Source organism: Cyclopterus lumpus, chromosome 17, assembly GCF_009769545.1.
Source record: "Cyclopterus lumpus isolate fCycLum1 chromosome 17, fCycLum1.pri, whole genome shotgun sequence".
NCBI classification, from domain to species: Eukaryota; Metazoa; Chordata; class Actinopteri; order Perciformes; family Cyclopteridae; genus Cyclopterus; species Cyclopterus lumpus.
The window spans coordinates 21,715,770-21,738,269 of NC_046982.1; the positions used below are offsets into that span (position 1 = coordinate 21,715,770).

General features: G+C 43.5%; 3 protein-coding genes across 5 annotated transcripts in view; 1 reads left to right on the forward strand and 2 right to left on the reverse strand.

Moving 5' to 3' along the window:
* Positions 1 to 917: 917 nt before the first annotated feature.
* LOC117746036 (oocyte zinc finger protein XlCOF6-like) lies at positions 918 to 9,822 on the reverse strand. Of its 3 annotated transcripts, none has more exons than XM_034554808.1 (2): positions 9,559 to 9,732; positions 918 to 3,118 (listed from the first exon to the last, which is right to left on the reverse strand). In XM_034554808.1, exons 1-2 carry the CDS (start codon positions 9,698 to 9,700, stop codon positions 1,089 to 1,091), a joined length of 2,172 nt encoding a protein of 723 aa, XP_034410699.1. In that variant the 5' UTR covers positions 9,701 to 9,732; the 3' UTR covers positions 918 to 1,088. The 3 variants fall into 3 exon arrangements, with proteins under 3 accessions (XP_034410699.1, XP_034410700.1, XP_034410701.1); XM_034554809.1 differs by having other exon boundaries at positions 918 to 3,115; positions 9,559 to 9,725; XM_034554810.1 differs by lacking the exon at positions 918 to 3,118 and adding an exon at positions 3,574 to 3,800 and having other exon boundaries at positions 9,559 to 9,822.
* Positions 9,823 to 13,036: 3,214 nt separating this feature from the next.
* Positions 13,037 to 15,194, forward strand: LOC117746042 (tripartite motif-containing protein 16-like). Its single transcript, XM_034554819.1, has one exon. It carries the CDS (start codon positions 13,086 to 13,088, stop codon positions 14,754 to 14,756), a length of 1,671 nt encoding a protein of 556 aa, XP_034410710.1. The 5' UTR covers positions 13,037 to 13,085; the 3' UTR covers positions 14,757 to 15,194.
* A 435-nt stretch (positions 15,195 to 15,629) lies between these two features.
* Positions 15,630 to 22,500, reverse strand: part of myo10 (myosin X) — an 85,631-nt gene continuing 78,760 nt past the window's right edge. Inside the window, exons 35-41 of the mRNA XM_034554900.1 lie at positions 21,979 to 22,276; positions 21,684 to 21,891; positions 21,387 to 21,523; positions 20,479 to 20,599; positions 18,620 to 19,105; positions 17,653 to 17,844; positions 15,630 to 17,127 (exon numbers count right to left, since the gene is read on the reverse strand). Of these exons, the coding sequence (XP_034410791.1) occupies positions 17,017 to 17,127; positions 17,653 to 17,844; positions 18,620 to 19,105; positions 20,479 to 20,599; positions 21,387 to 21,523; positions 21,684 to 21,891; positions 21,979 to 22,276 (1,553 nt within the window). The 3' untranslated portion in view covers positions 15,630 to 17,016. The remainder of the gene's footprint in view (positions 17,128 to 17,652; positions 17,845 to 18,619; positions 19,106 to 20,478; positions 20,600 to 21,386; positions 21,524 to 21,683; positions 21,892 to 21,978; positions 22,277 to 22,500) is intronic.

The following is a 22,500-nucleotide window of genomic DNA, read 5'->3' on the forward strand; positions in this document are numbered from 1 at the left end:
GATTGGGGGTTCCTGAGTGACGTTATGGATCTCAGGAGCTGAGCACGACAAAGTGGGTATATAACTGAGTCTCAGTAGATCTTCCATTTGGCTGAGAAGCTTCTCCGAGCGATCTAGACGCTCGTCCTGACCTGTGATTCCTCTCTGTAATAAACTCTATTATAACAGAAAGAACAGTGTCCGCGGAGATTCCTTCATCCTCATTCTTCAACATCACTGCCGCTTGAAAGATACGACAACACCGTTAAAATACAGTCTTCTCGTCTGCTTTGTGCAATGTACATGTTTCTGGGTGTGTCGTAGCAAGCAGGGGGCCGGTGAGATCTCGGGGAAAGGGTCTTCAGGGTCCGACTCGACTTGTCCTCGGCTGTAGTCCATGAGGAGGCTCCTCCCCTTCCCGGTCAGCCTCTGCCTCCACAGCTCCAGGAGCCTCCTCGCCACCCGGACAGAATGCAGACCCAGCAGAACGCCCAGGGCCGGGGGGTCGCTCAGCGTCGGCCCCACTGCATCCACTAGCTGCTGCAGGCACAGGGTCTGTGAACTCAGCAGCGCCCCCATCAGTCCAGGGGTGGCGCTGCTGCTGATGGCCCTGTGAATCAACGGTTCTCTCAACAACCAGTACAGAGAGTTAGACTGTGGGCATCTTTTACCAGTAAAAAGGGCCCACGACTAAAAAACACCCTGATAAAACGGAGGCAGCTGACTTAACTTTAAAACACCAGAATCCATTCAATACAGAGCAGTATCCAGGCCCAGGTTGTACAAGTGTGGGTTTTTATGATTATATGGTAAAAATATATATGCAAAAGTCTCTTTATGTAGATTTTAAAACATTACAGGGAAAATGCATTTTAAATACAGATGTGTTTGTACAGTTTTTTGTTTGTTTTTAGTTTCCTCCATCACAGAACTCAGTATGTTGTCAGTGTTTTTAATAAAGATTCATCAAATGTTTAGAAAACACTTTGCCTTCCATCTCATTTACAAACAAATGACATAGGAATTTAAAAACATTTAACATATTTTTTTTTAATGAAGACAAGAGAAAGAGAACAACTTACATAATTCACGACGGGAAGAAACACATTCTATCCTGTGTGGACTCTTATGTGTTTCTTCAGACTTCTCTGTTCATTGAATCTTTTCCCACAAACATCACAACCAAATGGTTTCTCTCCTGTGTGGACTCTCATGTGTTTCTTCAGACTTCCCTGTTCATTGAATCTTTTCCCACAAACATCACAACCAAATGGTTTCTCTCCTGTGTGGACTCTCATGTGTCTCTTCAGACTTCCCTGTGCTGTAAATCTTTTCCCACAAACAACACAACCAAATGGTTTCTCTCCTGTGTGAACTCCCATGTGTTTCTTCAGATTTCCTTGTTCTGTAAATCTTTGCCCACAAACATCACAACCAAATGGTTTCTCTCCTGTGTGGATTCTCATGTGATTCTTCAGACTCTCCTGACGTGGAACTCTTTTCCCACAAACATCACAACTGAATGGTTTCTCTCCTGTGTGGCCTATCATGTGTGTCTTCAGATGTCCCTGTTGATTGAATCTTTTCCCACAAACAACACACCCAAATGGTTTCTCTCCCGTGTGGACTCTCATGTGGTTCTTCAGACTTCCCTGTTGATTGAATCTTTTCCGACAAACAGCACAACCAAATGGTTTCTCTCCTGTGTGGACTTTCATGTGGTTCTTCAGACTTCCCTGTGCTGTAAATGTTTCCCCACAAACATCACAACCAAATGGTTTCTCACCTGTGTGGATTCTCATGTGTGTTTTCAGATTTCCGGGGTCATTGAATCTTTTCCCACAAACATCACAACCAAATGGTTTCTCTCCTGTGTGTATTCTCATGTGTGTCTTCAGATTTCCGGGGTCATTGAATCTTTGTCCACAAACATCACAGCCAAATGGTTTCTCTCCTGTGTGGATTCTCATGTGTGTCTTCAGATTTCCATGGTCATTGAAACTTTTCCCACAAACATCACAACCAAATGGTCTCTCTCCTGTGTGGCCTCTCATGTGTCTCTTAAGACTCACAGAATGTGTACACCTTTTCCCACAAACATCACAACCAAATGGTTTCTCTCCTGTGTGGAGTCTCATGTGTGTCTTCAGACTTCCCTGTGCTGTAAATCTTTTCCCACAAACATCACAACCAAATGGTTTCTCTCCTGTGTGGCATCTTAGGTGTGTCTTCAGACTTCCCTGTGCTGTAAATCTTTTCCCACAAACATGACATTTGATTGTTTTCTCTCTCATGAGCACTTTTGATGGTGATTCATTTGATTCGTTGCCAGTGTTACATCCCACATGACTTACAAGGACTTCCTTATATTTCAGGGCATGTGCAGCAGACTCAGGTGCCCTGGTCTCCTTCCAGACATTGTCCCTGTCTTCACTTTCAGCTCCAGAATCTGACAAAGCTTCTTGCCAATCATCACAACTGACTTCAGTCTCAGAAGATTCTGAAGCCTTTTCATCATCATCAGCATTTGGATGTGAATGCCGATGTGGATTTAGGTTCCTGGCTGGTCCTGATCCCCCACAGTCCTCTCCATCAGATTCTATTTTTATTGGTGTAGCTGACAAGCCGGCTGGAGGCTCCGCCTCTCTGTTGTCCTCCGTCTGGCTTTGATGAAGCCGTGAGGTCTGAGGTTTGTCATCTTCACTCTTCACAGTAACAACAGTGAATGAGAACTTGGTGATATCGGACTCCTCCAGCACCTTAAGCTGCTCTTCCTCTAGACGGGTCCAGAGATCCTCCAGGTCCTCTTTTATGTGGAGGGGCTCTGGCTCCTCTTTTATGTAGGGGGGCTCCGGGTCCTCTTTTATGTAGGGGGGCTCCAGCTCCTCTTTTATGTAGGGGGGCTCCGGCTCTTCTTTTATGCCGAGGGGCTCCGGCTCCTCTTTTATGCCGAGGGGCTCCGGGTCCTCTTTTATGCCGAGGGGCTCCGGGTCCTCTTTTATGCCGAGGGGCTCCGGGTCCTCTTTTATGCCGAGGGGCTCCGGGTCCTCTTTTATGCCGAGGGGCTCCGGGTCCTCTTTCATGCCGAGGGGCTCCGGGTCCTCCTGGTTCAGGTCCAGGCCCTCAGGGAGGACATCTGCTGTAATCACAAACATTATGAACAACGTGACTTCAGACTGATATCAACTTTCATTAGTGGAGACATTCAAGGAATTTGACTTCATGATTATTTGTTGCTCTTCATGTAGACACACATAAATACATAATACAAAACAATAACAATAACATTTGTAAACAGCAGGACAGTAGTGCATTGGTGCAGAGTGCAAAGGGCACTGGAGTAAATATGGAATGTTTAATGTAAAAGATAAATTGTATACAAGGTCGGGGGATGTCACACACTTCATACAACAATACTAATATTTAGATTGATCCTGATCTTTAATGTGTTATCATCACTAAAAGTATTTAAACTATGGAATATATTATACGCTTTTAAAGATACATGTGCATGTTTTTTCATCACTAAATTCACTTCTGAGAATGTTTGAGGTGAGAAATCAAACCGTACATTTTAAAATAGTGATAGTTTCATGACACCGTGTGTTGAGAAGCTCAACAAACAAGTTGCGCCTCAAGCAGACTGATCAGAATCCATCACGGCGTTCGCCTCACAATGCATGCTGGGTAGATGTCCGACTTGCTCCGACGTCATGAACACGTGGTCAACGACAACCTCACCGGAGCGAGGCGGCCGCAGGTTTTAGAGCCAGGCTCTCCACCAACTGCATGGCCCCAGTGCATGATGGGAAACGCCAGATCTTGGATTTGACAAACACCACGTGTTGTAGAAAATCATATGTTTATGTTGTTGTAATAGTTCAGGCTATTAGTCTCAGGTTTAATCTAAAATAATATCGTGGTTGATAATAATAAAGCTTATTTACTAAACACATTTCCTCTCCATATATAACGGTGATTCCTAACCACTTCTCCTTGACCTCTGTGGAAAACATCACAGGGTGAAGGAACGATGAGAAGTAGAGTTCATGAGGAGTTAGGAAAAGACAACGCGGTGTTCAGAGAATCTGACTCTACGTAGTTATGAGACGGCAGGCGCAACAACCTGGTTCATAGTATTACTTTATTAATATAAACAACCTAGTTCATAGTATTAGTTTATTAATATAAACAACCTGGTTCATAGTATTACTTTATTAATATAAACAACCTAGTTCATAGTATTAGTTTATTAATATAAACAACCTGGTTCATAAGGAGAGAGAGAAGAGGAGATAGGTGCTCAGTGTATCCTAAAACATCCCCCAGCAGCCTATAAGCCTATAGCAGCATATCAAGGGGCTGGACCAGGGCAAACCTGATTCAGCCCTAACTATATAATAAGGAGTTATAGTAATCCAGTCTGGAAGTAACAAACGCGTGAACCAGCGTTACTGCATCTTTTTGGGACAAGATTGTGCCTGATTTTTTAAATGTTACGTAGATGAAAAAATGCAATCCTTGAGGTTTGCTTCACGTGGAGTTAAAGGACAAGTCTCGGTCAAAGATAACCAGAGATTCTTTACAGTGGTGTTGGATGCCAGGGCAATGCCATCTACAGAAATCACATCACCAGATAATTGATCTCATTTATAATAATGATGTAGCCTAAGCTGCTGGAAATTCCAGGATTCATCTGTATGCTGATGACACCATCATATATTCAGCTGGTCCTCCACTCCACTCTGCTGTGTCCACTCCTCAACAAAGCCTCACCTCCACCCAACAGTCTTTCAACAACCTCCACCTGCTCCTCAACTCCAAAAAGACCAAATGTATGCTGTTTGACCAGAAAAACCTCATTATCCCCAGCCCTCCCAAGATCTACAGTGCTGATGGCTCGGAGCTGGAGTTTGTCACCTCCTACAAATACCTTGGCTTCTGGTTGGACTCATCTCTCTCATTTAACATACACATCAATAACCTTCTGGCTAAAGTCAAAGCTAGACTGGGTTTCCTGTATCGAAACAAGGCCTCCTTCACAGACTGCCAAATTCACCCTTGTGAAAATGACCATCCTTCCTCTATTTGACTACAGCGATATCATTTAAAAAAAGGCATCAAAGACCACCCTCAGAAAACTGGACCCACTCCACCACTCAGCAATCCGTGTTGCCACACATGTGATAAATAGGATTTAAACCAACTTAGTGCGGTACATGAAATGCCAATCGACTGATCCAGTCTCTGTAATAGGATGTCATGATCAATGGTGTCGAACGCAGCACTAAGGTCTAACAAGACCAGTACGGAGATGAGTCCTTTATCAGCACTAAGGTCTAACAAGACCAGTACAGAGATGAGTCCTTTATCAGCACTAAGGTCTAATAATACCAGTACAGAGATGAGTCCTTTATCAGCACTAAGGTCTAACAAGACCAGTACAGAGATTAGTCCTTTATCAGCACTAAGGTCTAACAAGACCAGTACAGAGATTAGTCCTTTATCAGCACTAAGGTCTAACAAGACCAGTACAGAGATTAGTCCTTTATCAGCACTAAGGTCTAATAAGACCAGTACAGAGATGAGTCCTTTATCAGCACTAAGGTCTAATAAGACCAGTACAGAGATGAGTCCTTTATCAGCACTAAGGTCTAATAAGACCAGTACAGAGATGAGTCCTTTATCAGCACTAAGGTCTAATAAGACCAGTACAGAGATGAGTCCTTTATCAGCACTAAGGTCTAACAAGACCAGTACAGAGATGAGTCCTTTAACAGCACTAAGGTCTAATAAGACCAGTACAGAGATGAGTCCTTTATCAGCACTAAGGTCCAATAAGACCAGTACAGAGATGAGTCCTTTATCAGCACTAAGGTCTAACAAGACCAGTACAGAGATGAGTCCTTTATCAGCACTAAGGTCTAACAAGACCAGTACAGAGATGAGTCCTTTATCAGCACTAAGGTCTAACAAGACCAGTACAGAGATGAGTCCTTTATCAGCACTAAGGTCCAACAAGACCAGTACAGAGATGAGTCCTACTTTCTCAAGGATCTTAGAGAGGAAGGGAAGGTTAGAGATCGGTCTGTAGTTAGCCAACACCTCTGGATTAAGAGTGGGCTTCTTCAGGAGAGGTTTAATTACAGCTACTTTGAAGGAATGTGGTACATGGCCTGTTAGCAAAGACACATTAACAATATCCAGCAGAGAGGTGCCAATTAAAGGCAACACGTCTTTAAGCAGCCTCGTTGGGATGGGGTCTAAGAGACAGGTAGACGGTTTAGAAGTAGAAACCATTGAGGACAATTGGTCTAGGTTAATGGGAGAAAAGCTATCCAAATATACACCAGGGCATACAGCCGTTTCCAAGGCCACTCCTCTTGATGACAGATCGGCACTGGTTGAGGGCAAGAGATCATCAATCTTGCCTCTAATAGTTAAAATTTTTTCATTGAAGAAGTTCATGAAGTCATTACTACTGAGGTCTATTGGAATACACGGCTCCACAGAGCTGTGACTCTCTGTCAGCCTGGCTACAGTGCTAAAGAGAACCCTGGGGTTGTTCTTATTGTTCTCTATTACTGATGAGTAATAGGCTGCTCTGGCATTACGGAGAGCCTTTTTATATGTTTTAAGACTATCTCGCCAAACTAGGCGTGATTCTTCCAGATTGGTGGAACGCCATATACTTTCAAGCTTTCGTGAAGTTTGCTTTAGGTCGCGGGTCTGAGGGTTATACCAGGGAGCAAACCTCCTTTGCCTCACTGTCTTTTTCTTCAGTGGGGCTATCGAGTCTAGTGTCATTCTCAGTGAGCCTGTAGCACAATCGACAAGATGATCAATCTGGGACGGACTAAAGTTAGCACAGGAGTCCTCCGTCACATTGAGACGTGGTATTGAATCAAATGCAGAAGGAATCGCTTCTTTAAATGTAGCTACAGCACTGTCAGTTAGACATCTGGTGTAGAAACTTTTGACTAACGGTGTACACTCCGGGAGTATAAACTCTAAAGTTATGAGGTAATGGTCTGACAGAAGAGGGTTCTGTGGGAAGACCTCCAAATGCTCAATGTCAATGCCACATGCAAGAACAAGGTCGAGGGTGTGGCCAAAGCAGTGAGTGGGTTTCTGTACTCTGACAGAAGCCAATCGAGTCCAACAATGAGATAAATGCAGCACTAAGGCAATCATTATCAATATCCACATGAATATTAAAATCTCCTACAATAATAACCTTATCAGTTTTAAGGACTAAACTTGATAAAACACTCTGAAAATTCAGATATAAATTCTGAATATGGACCTGGTGGCCGGTACAGTATAACAAATAGAATTGGCTGTAATGTTTTCCAGGTTGGATGTGAAAGACTAAGAACAAGGCTTCAAATGAGTTGTAGTTTAGTTTAGTTTTAGGATTCATTAATAGGCTTGAGTCAAAGATGGCTGCTACTCCACCTCCTCGGCCGGTGCCTCGAGGAATGTGAGTATTAATATGACTTGGAGGAGTTGATTCATTTAGGCTGACATATTCTTCATTGCTCAGCCAGGTTTCAGTAAGACACAATGAATCAATGTGATTGTCTGATATTAAATCATTTACTAATACAGCTTTAGATGACAGAGATCTAATATTTAGTGATGTTAACCTGTATGAGGTTATTTTGTATGACTCCTCTTCTGGTTACTTTTGATTTAATTAATTTAAGTGGCCGTGGGACAGACACAGTCTCTATAGAGTTAAGGTTAAGGGAGGGTAACTGCTCGAATGGAAGTGCAGAGAAGGGTGGAAGACTACAACTCTGCTTCTGCTTCCTGATCTGAACTCTGGGTCATGGATTAAGTCCGTTAATCAACTTGGCCATGTTCACAGAAATGAGACGCGCTCCATCCCAAGTGGGATGAATGCCGTCTCGACTCATCAGATCAGGCTTTCCCCAGAAAGTCTGCCAGTTATCTATGTAGCCCACATTGTTTGCTGGGCACCACCTGGACAACCAGCGGTTGAATGACGACATGCGGCTATACATGTCATCATTGATCAGATTGGGGAGAGGGCCAGAGAAAACTACAGTGTCCGACATTGTCTTGGCATAAGTACACACCGATTCCACATTAATGTTATGCTAACTAGCGTAACTGTCTGAGCTTCGATGGTGCGGAGCCGTGCATCTAACCCACTTAGAACTGCCTCCAACCAGCAAATGAACTACACTTGTTGCATGTACCGTTATCATTAAGGGAGGCAGAGGAATAGCTATACATGAGACACTCTGAGCAAGAGGGAGCGGGAGGGGGAGAAGAAGACATCGTGAGCTGCTAAGCTGGCAACCGGAAGTGATGCAATACGCTTACCGGAAGAGAGAGCGATGCGTTCAGGAACATCTGTCTTTCGCACATTGACATATTATTATAGCATCGGACTCAAAGCAGGTGCAGCCTCCGTCCACTCCCTCATTACATATTATTTCTCGTCCCTCTGTTTAATTCCTGCCCCAGTCCAAGTCGGTTCCTCTAAGGAATGTTGAGAGTTAACAGGTCGTGAGGTGGTGATAACAGATCGCTACAACTCTCTTATCGTTATTTGGTCTGAGCATCCCGGCCCTGGCTCTACAGCCTCCTCTGTACCGGTTAATCCTGGACCAACACAAGGCCGCTGTGTCTGTCTACGTCTCGTGACTAATCTGAGAGAGATGTGTCTGTGCTCTACGTCATATGTGCAGTTTTAATTTAAGCTTAATATAATACTGAGAACAAGTTTTAACACACGCTGCTATACAATAGAGGTTGTGGACGCACACAATTTGAAACATTTTATCCACCACAGCAGACAATAGATTATGAAACACCACAACTCGGTGTGACCTAGAGTTTTAAATTGTAATGTTGATTCAAAGGATGATAGTCATAAACATGACTCAGACTAAAGGACCAGCATTCCTCTTCCCACTGAAGAGCTCGTCCAGTTGAACCCTTTCATCAGAGCTTCTGGAGCTCAAGTCAAGACTGCTTTGTTGTTCATTTGTTTCATAACTGCCTGAATCATAATGATGTTAATTAAAGTGTTTCAATAAAGTTAATTTCTAGATAAAGTTGAACCTCATTGTTCAACACAGGAATACAGTTTTAAGCTCCAGAGATTGAGTTGCTGAGTTACATTTGTAATCATATTTCAATGGGTCCTGTTTAGATTAAAGGGTTTAATATCTACATTTAGAACAAAAGTTTATCTTCCAGTTAATGATCATCGTTATAGTTGTGTGGTTATACACACACACGGTTAATAATAGACGTTACGAGGCATTTATTTGACTATTCGACCTCAACCCATTTCTTCGCTCCTCGCTTGAACCGGAAGTTGTTCGGCCGCCATGTTGAAGACTCAAAAGGTCTCCACGTGTAAATCCCCTGTAAGGTTTAAAGTTCCTCCCTGATGAATGTAACCAGAGGAGAGCTGGGAACGAACCACATTCACCAAAAGTCTCACAACTACAATGAATGAGCTGGAAACGGACCCGGATGTGACTCGAAGCCGTAAAACGAGCACGAAGCCCGGATCAGTAATGAAGAAGCACCGACCTGGTGTGGGTCGCTCCTGTTCTCTTAGAGCAGACACGTCCTCCTCATAGTCTGCTATCAACCTGTCAATCAGCCCCAACGTGACTCCAGAAGCCGCGTGGACTCGAGACATGGCGACCAACACAGGAGGAGAGCGGCGCATGCGCGGTACATGTGTCCGACTTGATCCCGCCTGCTCTGACGTCACGAACACGGGATCACCGATAATCTCACGAGAGTGAGGCGCTGCAGTATTGTTCGATGTTGTCATGGTAACGTGCTGTATCGACGCCATATCAAGCCCTACAGTCTCTCACTCAAGCTCTTAATAGGTGACGTCATGGACCCTCTGAGGGTTCAGGGTTTAAGGGTTTAGGGGGACAACAACAACACACACCAGCCTCCACCTCCAGTCTGACTATTCAACATGTAACCGTCTCAACAGAATGAAAGTCCATCACCAGGTGGCGCTAGAGGACCACCAAGCCCGTAGACTGGAGAACTGTAGTACAGTTGGGTTTTCTCTTTTCTTTTTATGCGACTGCTCACATGAATGTCTCACTTGAGTCAAAATAAAACCTTTATTTAACAACATGATGCAGACATTTACATTCATCTTTCAAAGCATCAGCAGCACACTTAATGCACTTTGTTTACCTTTTTCCATTTCTCTCTCAGAATGTTCCAGTGCAGTAAATCTACTCTCATTTCAATAATACACAACAGAAGGTGTACATTTAGTTTGACAACAAACACACAGAGAAGCAGAATGATGCAGTAATCAATAATGTTACTTTTGTCAATTCCAGGTATGTTTCGCATGTTGAACAGATTTTTATGTATTTACTATTTATTTTTGACCGTGTGGCGAGACAAGGGTGTGTTTGAGTTTTAGAAGACAGTAACCAATCGTATTAGTAGCACAACAATTTGTTAGCGCATTAGTTTCCAAAGTATTGAAGCTTCCCCATATTTGCCATTCCAAGAGTGTTCTCTTCCACTCTGGTGGAGGACAGATATCAGGAAGCCAAGGAGAAGGCCACCTGCAGTTAGTCTAACATCAGATCTGTGGATCTCCATCAACACTGATGCGTATGTGACATGCCATTGCCAAGTCACCATTGTGGCCTGATGCCAACGGCTCAGTGAAGTTTGTCCACGTCTTCCTGCAGTGAACATCACGGCAGGTTAACAGGTGAAATGTGAAAGGTGAAGCACAACACCAGAGGGTGCCTTCATCCCGATAACCAGGATGTAGAGGAGGTCCAAGCACCTCAACTCTCTTTGTCCACAGTTGTAGTCAAACACATATTTGAAGGCCTCCAAAGGGCCACAGAATAAATCTGGATGGTTATGATATGATCAGAGAAAAGTTCTGCTACACAGCTTTACATCATCTTTGCTGATTTTAATGAAACATTGGATTCTTTTAACCTCAATCAGTTATTTAAATGAGACCGTCTGAGACGTTTAGAGGGTTCGTCTCTCTTTGATGGAGATCAGGAACATGACGAAGAGCCCCGACTGCTTTCTTTTAGGAGCCTAAAGGGTTTGAAACCAGCGCTTTAATCCTCAACAGTGTGTCTGTATTCGTTGTGTAAAATGATCTCAAAAGGTAGTTAACCAAATACAATGTTGCCTCTAAGACGTAGTGGAGTAGTAGTAGCAGAAAACGACAATACTCACGTGAAGTACAAGTACCTTCACAAGTGCAGTACTTTGAGCAAACAGGCCGGTTTGAGTTGAGATCAGGCAGCAGCATCAGGAGGAGCCGTCAAGTCCAACAGTTTGAGCTTCAGAGAACTAACAGGAAGTCACAGAAACAGTGACTGTTACATCCAAACTGAAGGCTACACATTTTAATATATTTATATTTGTTTGTAAATATATATAAATATGTGGAAATGTGTGTATCTGGCATTGTATTATTGAGTTGTATACACTTAGTTCAGGAATAAGGACCACGCCCCGAACATTTCTCATTTCTTCTGAACACCTTTTAAATGAAATTGACACATTGTGGTTAAACTGTGTAAAACATTACAATAAACATCAGCAAAAATATTGATGTTGTACATCAAATAAAACAACAGAACTTGGGCTACAATAATCAGTAAGCCATTTCAACACAACTCAAACACCAACTAAAAGAATTATTAAAATATCATAATCATCATTTTGTCAGGAGTCAGCCCACTCAGCACGTTTCCAGAACTAGCGACCCGTAGCTCGGTGCTATCAGAAAAAGCCAGATAGCAAAGAGCAAGAGGACTTAACACAGATTCTAAACATCTTCAGGAAATCCTTCTGCACCAAAGCATCACCGAGATATGAGCCAAAGAACACAGCAGCATGAAACGCTTTAGCGCTTACAGTCACAAATGCTGCTTACCTTTGTTGATGTTGTTGATTTTTTTACAACCAAAGACTGCTGTATTTGGATGTCTTGAACACCATAAGTAATATACAAGTGAAATATCTGGTTTGGTACATGAGAAAATTCAAAGTGCACAGATGGTGCCCAAATGTGCCCAAATGCCCATTTTGGAGACCTCACCTAAATTCTCTGTTCTAAAACCTCTCCAACTTTGTTCTGCTTCACTTTATCAAAGTCAAACTTTGCAGGGAGACCGTTGACATGTTGTGATATGATCTGGGTTAGATTTATACCTATGCACTGCATCCTTCAAGAGATAATCATCCTGAAAGGGCTTTTCTTTCCTAGGCGAAGGAAAAGTTACTCTTAACCAGTAACATATCTACTAATATGTACACATCTGAACAAAAGCTCACATGGGTTGCCCTCATTATAACACCAGCTTTACTCAAATAGCCTTTGTGGTAGAGGAGATACACCCTTTTCAGTTTGGCAGAGGCCTACAGAATAAGCCGTTTTTTAAAAGGTTTTAATCACAGCTGACCCAGTGACTTCCTCTTGGACTCAGCTTCAACATCCCTCTCCACGAACGCCTTCTCTTCCTTTATTTCTTCCTCCCTCTTTCATTCCATCTCTCTCACTTGATCACAGGAACCACCGTGGACTGGAGGTGGAGGAAGCTTTACACGTCTTTTCCCTTTACTACAGCTAATGGTTTATGTGTGTGTGTGTTTATGTAGATCTCAGCACTTTGTCATTTGATTCAAAGTTAACAAAACCAAATAATTTTAATTCCCAAATATGAACCTGTGTTTTTCTTCTTCTTTTGAACTCCATTAACTTTGGTGGACAATTTAAAAGAACTAAGAGATACGGGTTAGTTACAGTGCAGTGTCATAGTCTCTCATCCTCTATTCCTGCTGCGCATTGTAAACAGGAGATGACACACCCTGCTTCTCTTTGTGGAATGCAGTAAAGCCTGAAAAGCCGGTTCCCTCTCCTTCCTGTTCTCCAACCAAGAGAGAACAGGTTCCTCCTCTTCACATCTACAGTTTCATAGACGGGGAACGAGCTGACGGCGCCGTTCACTGCAGAGACATGTTGTTCAGATCAGAGGTCATTCAATGCTGAGGAAGTGAAACTCAGACACTCCTTGCTACTGAGAGGTGAGATGGAGCAGAAAGGAGCTCATCTGGACCAGGAGACCATCTGTTGTTCCATCTGTCTGGATCTCCTGAAGGATCCGGTGACTATTCCCTGTGGACACAGCTACTGCATGAACTGTATTAAAGACCACTGGGATGTAGAGGACGGGAAGAAGCTCCTCAGCTGCCCTCAGTGTAGGCAGACCTTCACACCGAGGCCTGTCCTGCTGAAGAACACCATGTTGGCAGTTTTGGTGGAGCAGCTGAAGAAGACTGGACTCCAAGCTGCTCCTGCTGATCACTGCTATGCTGGACCTGAAGATGTGGGCTGTGATGTCTGCACTGGGAGGAGACTGAAGGCCTTCAAGTCCTGTCTGGTGTGTCTGGTTTCTTACTGTGAGAAACACCTCCAGCCTCATTGTGATGTACCTCAATTAAAGAAACACCAGCTGGTGGACCCCTCCAACCAGCTCCAGGAGAACATCTGCTCTCGTCACAATGAGGTGATGAAGATCTTCTGCCGTACTGATCAGCAGTGTATCTGCTACCTCTGCTCTCTGGATGAACATAAAGGCCACGACACCGTCTCAGCTGCAGCAGAAAGGACCGAGAGGCAGAGAGAGCTGGAGGGGAGTCGACTAAACATCCAGCAGAGAATCCAGGACAGAGAGAAAGACCTGAAGCTGCTCCATCAGGAGGTGGAGGCCATCAACCTCTCTGCTGATAAAACAGTGGAGGACAGTGAGAAGATCTTCACTGAGCTGATCCGTCTCATGGAGAACAGAAGCTCTGATGTGAAGCAGCAGGTCAGATCCCAGCAGAGAACTGAAGTGAGTCGAGTCAAAGAGCTTCAGGAGAAGCTGGAGCAGGAGATCACTGAGCTGAAGAGGAACGACGCTGAGCTGAAGCTGCTCTCACACACAGAGGATCTCAACCAGCTTCTCCACCACTACCCCTCACTGTCACCACTCAGTGGGTCTACAGACTCATCCAGCATCAACATCCGTCCTCTGAGGTACTTTGAGGACGTGACGGCGGCTGTTTCAGGACTCAGAGATGAACTACAGGACGTCCTGAGAGACAAGTGGACAAACGTCTCACTGAAGGTGACTAAAGTGAATGTTTTACTGTCTGCACCAGAGCCCACGACCAGAGATGGATTCTTAAAATGTTCACGTGAACTCACTCTGGATCCAAACACAGCACACACACTGCTGTTATTATCTGATGGGAACAGAAAAGGAACTTTAATGAAGGAACATCAGTCTTATTCTAGTCACCCAGACAGGTTCAGTGGATTGTATCCTCAGGTCCTGAGTAGAGAGAGTCTGACTGGACGTTGTTACTGGGAGGTGGAGTGGAGAGGAGGAGGAGTTGAAGTAGCAGTCTCATACAAGAACATCATGAGAACAGGATATGAATGTATGTTTGGATACAATAACAAATCTTGGGCTTTACGTTGTCTCAATAACAGTTTTATATTTGTTCACAACAAAGTCCCCACCCCCGTCTCTGGTCCTCGGTCCTCCAGACTAGGAGTGTACCTGGATCACAGAGCAGGTATTCTGTCCTTCTACAGCGTCTCTGGAACCATGACTCTCCTCCACAGAGTCCAGACCACATTCACTCAGCCTCTCTATGCTGGATTTTGGTTTGATTATCATGGAGACACTGCTGAGTTCTGTAAACTCAAATAGACAGAAGTGATTCAAGGGACAGCCGGTTAAAGTCTGGGTTTTAATTCTTAAACTTTTTTTGTTTCCATTATTGTCGCTGAGAGCAGACTTTTCTTCACCTGTCAATCAAACGTTGTGGGCGGTACTTCTACATCTTAATGTTGTGTACATGTCTGAGTTCCTGTAGGTGGCGCTCCTTCCTCTGTGTGTTTATGGAGGCTGCCACTTTGTTTACCTGAACTCATATTTATCTTCTCTGAGCTCTAAATGTTTGATGAATATTTGGAAGAAAATACATACTTCAAAGTTGCAAGAAAGTTTCCTTCCATTATTTAAAATCATAACATTAACATAACCGGAGCAAACATAACACCCAAGCGACCTCAATCTAATGAATTATGAAGTACTCAAAACATAAAACTACTCTGGTTGATTCAGTCCATAAAACTAGTGTAAAATAAAGAATAAAGACAACAATGTGATCAAATATGTAATCGTTTATTGTTTGAATCATCCGTTCGTTACATAACCAATACAGAATTTTTTTATTTTTAAAACAAGATACCAGTATTGTGTCAAAGGTCCACTGTCAGTCGGTTGGCTGCGTAGAGAGAAATACAAGATTTCCATCTTGAGAAAATCAACTTATCGTCTTCATTCAGGAGAAAAACTAGAAGGCAAAGACTTGCAGTAAAAAATGTACAGCCATGTGATTATAATAGAATATATATATATATATAATTTATATATATAATATATATAATATATATATATATAATATATAATATAAATATATAATATATATATATAATTTATATATATAAATTATATAAATAATATATATATTATATATAAATCATATATATATTATATATATATATATATATATGCACATTATGCAAAAATAAAATACAAAATGAAGCCACACAAAACAAGTGTACACAATATACAACAAGGCACCGTGGAAGGAAGCTGCAGTCTTTGGATGGATCTGCCGCCCGCGGAGCTCCAGGGAAATGTTGTAGGAATGTTACACTGCACAAAGTCCAGCTGAGCAAGTCATTCAAACTCAAATATGACGGGTCGCACCGAAAGCCACAACTTATGTATCACAACAATGTTTAATAACTGCAGTCGGAGTTGCTTGAAGGGGGCATTGCGCAATGTTTCAAAGCCCCCAAAATAGCACAACAGCCGAGCTCCGTCTGCAGGGTTTCCGTGGAAACACCATGCGCGGCTTTCGTGCATTCCTAAGAGCGGAACAGCAAATGAGGAGCGTCTGTCACACCGGTTATGCAGGAACTCACTTTTTCTCTTATTATTTTAGCGAGAAAATCAAATTAAAAAAAGAACCCACATATTAATGTATAAATAAGTGACGGCTGAATGCACACCCCGTGTTTTGTGACAGAAACAAGTGGTTTTAGTGGCTGATCGATAACGCTGCTGCCGGTTCTCACCAACATGGGGGGGTGCAGTCAACGGGCGCCATGTTGGACGCTTTCTGGACAATTAATAAGGGGAACTGTTGGGAGACTAAATAATGTGCTGCTTCCTTTAGTTTCTAGTTCTGGTTCAGACAAAAGTCAGATTGGGAGTTCGGTTCAGTGAACAGGCACAGTTGCTTTATTATTATTATTCACACACACACACACGCACGCACACACACACACACACACACATACACACCTGCTGTTCTTTGGCCTGAGAAAACAGTGTAAAAGTTGAATTTGCTGCATTTTCTTTTGTATTTGGATATTCAATATTCATATCGATAAATTGTTCACATATCTTGTATTTTTCTTACTGTGGAATCGGTTTTAATTTGTTTTCCTCAAAAGACAACATCGACGTCTTCCTTCGACTTGACTTTTATTTTGGTGATTCTGTCCTGGAGGTTCTAGCTTCTCGAGTCCTCCAGTTTAATAAAAAAGCACTTTGAGGACCATTTATGACTTATGTACAAAGTAACGCTCGCCGTGTCGCCAGTGTTCAGTTACGCAACTTTTGAAAAAAAGCTGTAAAACCAAAAGAGACGTGACGGAAACCGGGACCGCCTCACGACCACGATGAGATGGAGGCCGGTTACCGGGACAACGACAGCTGATCCGACCAGCTTGAACCCTTTTCAAAGTTCTGACCTCTCGTGTTTTCAGTGTTTTTGGAATGAAACCATTCAAAAATAAACAGCGTTCAGAGTCGGTCAGACGCGGTCGAATGTGCAAGATGCTCTCGGGCCAGAGGTCAAAGGGTCAAAGGGTCAAAGGTCAACGGGAGTCGTTCACCAGGCGCTACACTGGCTGCCGTGGCTGCTGACGGACTGACAGTTGCTGTAGCGCTTCTTGACGATCATGCTGATGTAGGCCTTCATCAGCTTGGCGATGTCCATGACCTGCAGAGGAGAGGAGGAGGAGGAGGAGGAGGAAGAGGAAGAGCAGGAAGAGGAAGAGGAGGAGCAGGAAGAGGAGGAAGAGGAAGAGGAAGAGCAGGAAGAGGAAGAGGAAGAGCAGGAAGAGGAAGAGGAGGAGCAGGAAGAGGAGGAGGAAGAGGATTTAAACGGTGCATGGTGTTTCAGTTCATCATCTGAATGATTTTCTGAATCTGAGAGGTTTTATATATTTATAGGCTCATGCTGCCTTATGAAGTCGTGTTAAAATAAGTAAGTATGTAATAATAATAATAATAATAATGCTGTCATTCTTATCATATGGATTGAGGCACATTTGTGATTTTGGGGCGATAAAAACTTAAAATTTTAATTGAAAGTTGCCATCAGCTCAGCGTCGTCACACCGGTAAAAGCTCACCAAAGTACTTATATACAGTATATATATATATACATATATATATATACACATACATACATACATATATATAGTGTGAAATATGAGCGTAAAAAGATGAACTCCAACACGAACCATTTGCGTCTCAAAGACCAGCTCTCGGCCCTCGACGGCGATCTTGTAGGTGTTGGCCAGCGGCGCTCCGAAGGAGAGGATCAGTTCGTACGGGAACACCTCCAGAGGCCACGCCTCCCCTCGCTGGTACACCGAGATGGCCTCCCGGCTGACGCCCAGCCACAGCTCGCACGGGAACGCTCCGTCCCGGCACTGAAGGGCCGAGAAGCGAGAAGCGTGAGGGAGGCTCTGCTTTTAAAGTCAAGCCCTAACCGAGGGGCTTGGGTATGTACTTTAATACTCTTCAATGATTCCTAAGTTTGGAGTTTTGATCGTCTATTATTTGTTTGAAAAATTCCAAACAAATTAAGAAAAGGGACGAAAAAACATATATAATTATATATAATTATAATTCCCAAAATTTGGAGAAAAAAAAAGGAATTCCAATAAATCCTGAATTTTAAGTTTTACTCGTCTATTTGTTTGAAAAATTATATACATTTATTTAAAAAAATATATTAATAGTATATCCTACTAATAAATCCTTTATTATAAATATTTATTTGAAAAATTAGATAAAATCAAGAAAAGAGAAGAATAAAACATTTGAAAAAAAAGGAATTCCAATAAATCCTAAATTTTGTGTTTTAATTATAAACATTTAAGAAAAGGGACAACAAATTTATTATAATTCCCTAAATTTGAAGAAAAAGGAATTCTAATGAATCTGACATTTTAAGTTTTACTCGTCTACATTGTTTTATAATTTCCTAAATTAAAAAAAAAGGAATTCCAATAATTAATCTATTATTTCTTTGAAAAAAAAAAATTTAAATTTAATAAAATCAAGAAAAGAGAAGACATTTTTTTTATAATTCCCTAAATAAAAAAAATTAAGAAAACAGACAAATATAATATAATATATATAATTTCATAGGATTTTTTGTAGACTGAGAAATAAAAAAGACGTTATCATTTCTGTCCTCACCTCCACGTTGAACAGCGTGGATCCGTAGCCCTGCCACTCCTTCGCCACCGCCATGTACTTGACCATGGCCTGCTGCTGGTTCATCCCCTGCAGCTTCTTCCACTTGTCCATCACGCTGGTCCTCAGCGCCGTGGCCTCCTCCCTCATCCACGCCTCCAGGCTGTTCTCCTCCTCCAGCTTCTGCCGACTCAGCGAGCCGCTCCTGAAGCTCCGCCTCAGCGTTCCCTCCAGGAAGCTCGAGCGCTTCCTCTCCGCGGTCCCCGAGCGGTCGCCGGCCACCGAGCCGGAAACGGAACTGGGAGCGAACGTCTTGGCCGAGTTCTGCACGCGGGCCCGCAATCGCGCCATGGGGAACACCAGGGACATATCGGGGACGTTGGCCTGGGAGCTGTGATCGCCCTGCAGGTACTGAAGTCTCAGGGCAGCCAGGAACTGGAGGGTCTCCTCGGGGCCCGGGTACTGACCACGAATGACGGCTTCGTGGGCCTGTTGACAAAAGAACATGTCTGATAGAGCTTCCACAACAAAGTCCTCCGTGAGTACAACACACCTGACTTATTATGAACGTTTTCTCATCACTACAACGATACTGGTTGTGGTACTGCACTTAAAGGTACAGTACCAAAGGTACTTGAAGGTACAGTACCAAATGTACTTGAAGGTACAGTACCAAACGTACTTGAAGGTACAGTACCAAATGTACAGTATCAAAGGTACTCAAAGGTACAGTACCAAAGGTACTCGAAGGTACAGTACCAAAGGTACTTGAAGGTACAGTACCAAAGGTACAGTATCAAAGGTACTCAAAGGTACAGTATCAAAGGTACAGTATCAAAGGTACAGTACCAAAGGTACAGTATCAAAGGTACAGTACCAAAGGTACAGTATCAAAGTTACAGTATCAAAGGTACTTGAAGGTACAGTACCAAAGGTACAGTATCAAAGGTACTCAAAGGTACAGTATCAAATGTACTTGAAGGTACAGTACCAAAGGTACAGTATCAAAGGTACTTGAAGGTACAGTACCAAAGGTACTTGAAGGTACAGTACCAAAGGTATTTAAAGGTACAGTATCAAGGGTACTTGAAGGTACAGTACCAAAGGTACAGTATCAAAGGTACAGTATCAATGGTACTTGAAGGTACAGTATCAAAGGTATTTAAAGGTACAGTACCAAAGGTACTTGAAGGTACAGTACCAAAGGTATTTAAAGGTACAGTATCAAGGGTACTTGAAGGTACAGTACCAAATGTACAGTATCAAAGGTACTCAAAGGTACAGTATCAAAGGTACTTGAAGGTACAGTACCAAAGGTATTTAAAGGTACAGTACCAAAGCCACACGTTGTGCAATGTCTTGCTTTGAGGGCTTCCTGATGCTCACTGTCCCAAATGCCACAACGGAAATGGGAAAAAGGGCTTTTGTGTACTCTGCACCCTCATACTGGAATATGTTGCAGAATAATAATTAAAAAACTGATAACACTTTACTGCTTTTGAATATAAAATTAAAGAAATGGAGGCAGGTTCCCAAAAATGTTTCTTAAATTAACGTCACTGTTCTTAACTTTTGATTTCTTTTAACTTGTCTTGTTTTTTAATCTCAATGGGACTCACCCGGTTAAATAAAGGTTTAAATAAAAACATATAACAAGTGTTTGTATCGACACTCAAAGCTGCTTTTGCTCGAACCGGAGAAAAGTCACGTAACACATCATGAAAACTAAAATTGTTTGAGATTTTGAAGATAATACATTTGGAAGACGCTCCCTTCCGCTTGATAGGAAACAGATTTTTTGGCTGAAACTCTGAAGTTATGAATCGTGGGTGCAGCTTCGATATGAAGCTGGTCTGGCTCACCTGTTCAAACATGAAGGCGAACTCCACGCTGTCCTTGGGGACGTGTTCCCTGTCTAAGAAGCAGTAGAGCTTGAAGTAGAACTTCCAGCCGGTGTTGTGTTCCTCCGGGCTCGCTGAAAGCCTGCAGACCAGAAGGAGCGTTCATGAGGACCAAAAGCAGCAGCAGTATTATTATTTGCTAGGATTCTTATTATTCTGCTTTTTATTTTTGAACATTGGGCGTATTGAGGGTACAGACTCAAAGTCAATCGGACATTCTGGGTGAGGGGCGTCGCCGGTCAAACTTTGAGGGGGCGCTAGAGAGCAATTTTTTCAAACCCAAATTTTACCTCGGATAGAGACGTAAAATTTGGGTTTGAAACAATTGCTCTCTAGCGCCCCCTCAAAGTTTGACCGGCGACGCCCCTCACCCAGAATGTCCGATTGACTTTATATTTTTCACACATGTCCATCTCCACCTGCTCTACAGAAAAGCCTCTCAGACCCCTAAGCTCCGCCTACTTAGATTTTCCGCCATTTTGAATTTTGTGAAAAACACATAATTGGCCATTTCTCCTACACGTTGGGTCAGATTCATAACAAAATTACTATTGATCATAATTGAAGCCAGATAACCTACAATATGTCAACCGTGTTTTGATATGTCATTGTGGTAAAGATATATGGACCAATGAATCTCTTAGGGGCGTGTTCTGCCTCGTTCTGCCCCAAACTTGTCGTGCTTGTTACAAGTCACGGCCTGAGGATATCAACAAGCCTATTTTCACTCAGTCGAAGCGCCACCTACTGGCGAAAGAAAATCAGCGTTAAAACGTCCGACCGGCGGCGGTCGAGCAGGTCGGCGTTCCGCCAGGCGGGAATGAGCTCGGAGCTTGAATTAATATTTCATTTTGCCTCAACGCGCTTACTTTTCAAACTTGGCGAGCACGTCGGCCACCACCATGCGGCTCTCGATGGCCTTCTCCGTGGTGTCGTTGTGTTCGAACAGGGCGAACATGTTCCGGCTGTCCTCCATGGCCAGACCTCGGATCAGCTTCTCCACCACCTGACGCACAAGAACACCCGACAGGAGTGCTTTAAAACATGAGTGAGGACAACATGTGCATGGATATTACCTGCCCGGGTTAGCTAAATTATGACATGACATTAAATACAATTTGCAGCAGGAAGAAGACGCCTCTGAACAAGGAACTCCTGTCGCTCACCTCTCCGGCCGTGGTGTGCGAGTTGATGGTGATCTTGCAGGAGCCTCCTCCGTGGCAGTGGACCGTGGTGCTCATGTCCTGCCGGGCCACGATGGAGCGGATCTCCTCCTGCGATGGGACGTTCTCCCTGGCCCGAGTCTTCCTCAGGGAGTCCAGGGCGAAGGCGGCGTAGCGGTCCATCTCCGAGCCGGGCAGGAGCTCTCGAGTCCTGCGGAGAGAGATTTGGATTGTTAGCGATCTTGCGATTAGTCCATTATTATTTTTTCCCCGCATCCCTCCGCGAACGTGCCGATACCTCTTGAGGTGGAACTTGAGGTATCTGAGGATGCTCCTGGTGGGGATGAAGGTGCAGGACATGCAGGCCAGGATCTTCCAGCCGCAGAGGTTCCCGGGGCTGTCGGGCTGCGGCGGCCGCACCGTCTGCTTGATCAGCTGGCAGTAGAGCTCGTCCCGCAGCGCCTTGAGCTCCTGGCCGGTGCGCAGGACGCCCTGGATGACGGGCACCGGGTCGGCCACGCCCTCCAGGTGCTGCAGCGAGCTGAACACTTTGAGGGCTTCGTCCTGCAGCGTCGTGTAGCTCCGGTGTCTCAGGGCTGAACCGGGGCGGAGCGAGAGGTCAGGGGTCACGGAGCCACTTATAGAGAACCGCCGAGCGCCCTTTACAAATCCCCCCAATTAAATTCTCCTCGCTAGGAGCAAACAATAAGTGCCTCGTGAAAAGCTCACTTTTTATTGTTTGGATCTTCTGGTTTCAAATCGATCCTTCAATCCATCTTTTCTCTCTCAAATTAAATTCCCGCCACTTAATAATAACAAT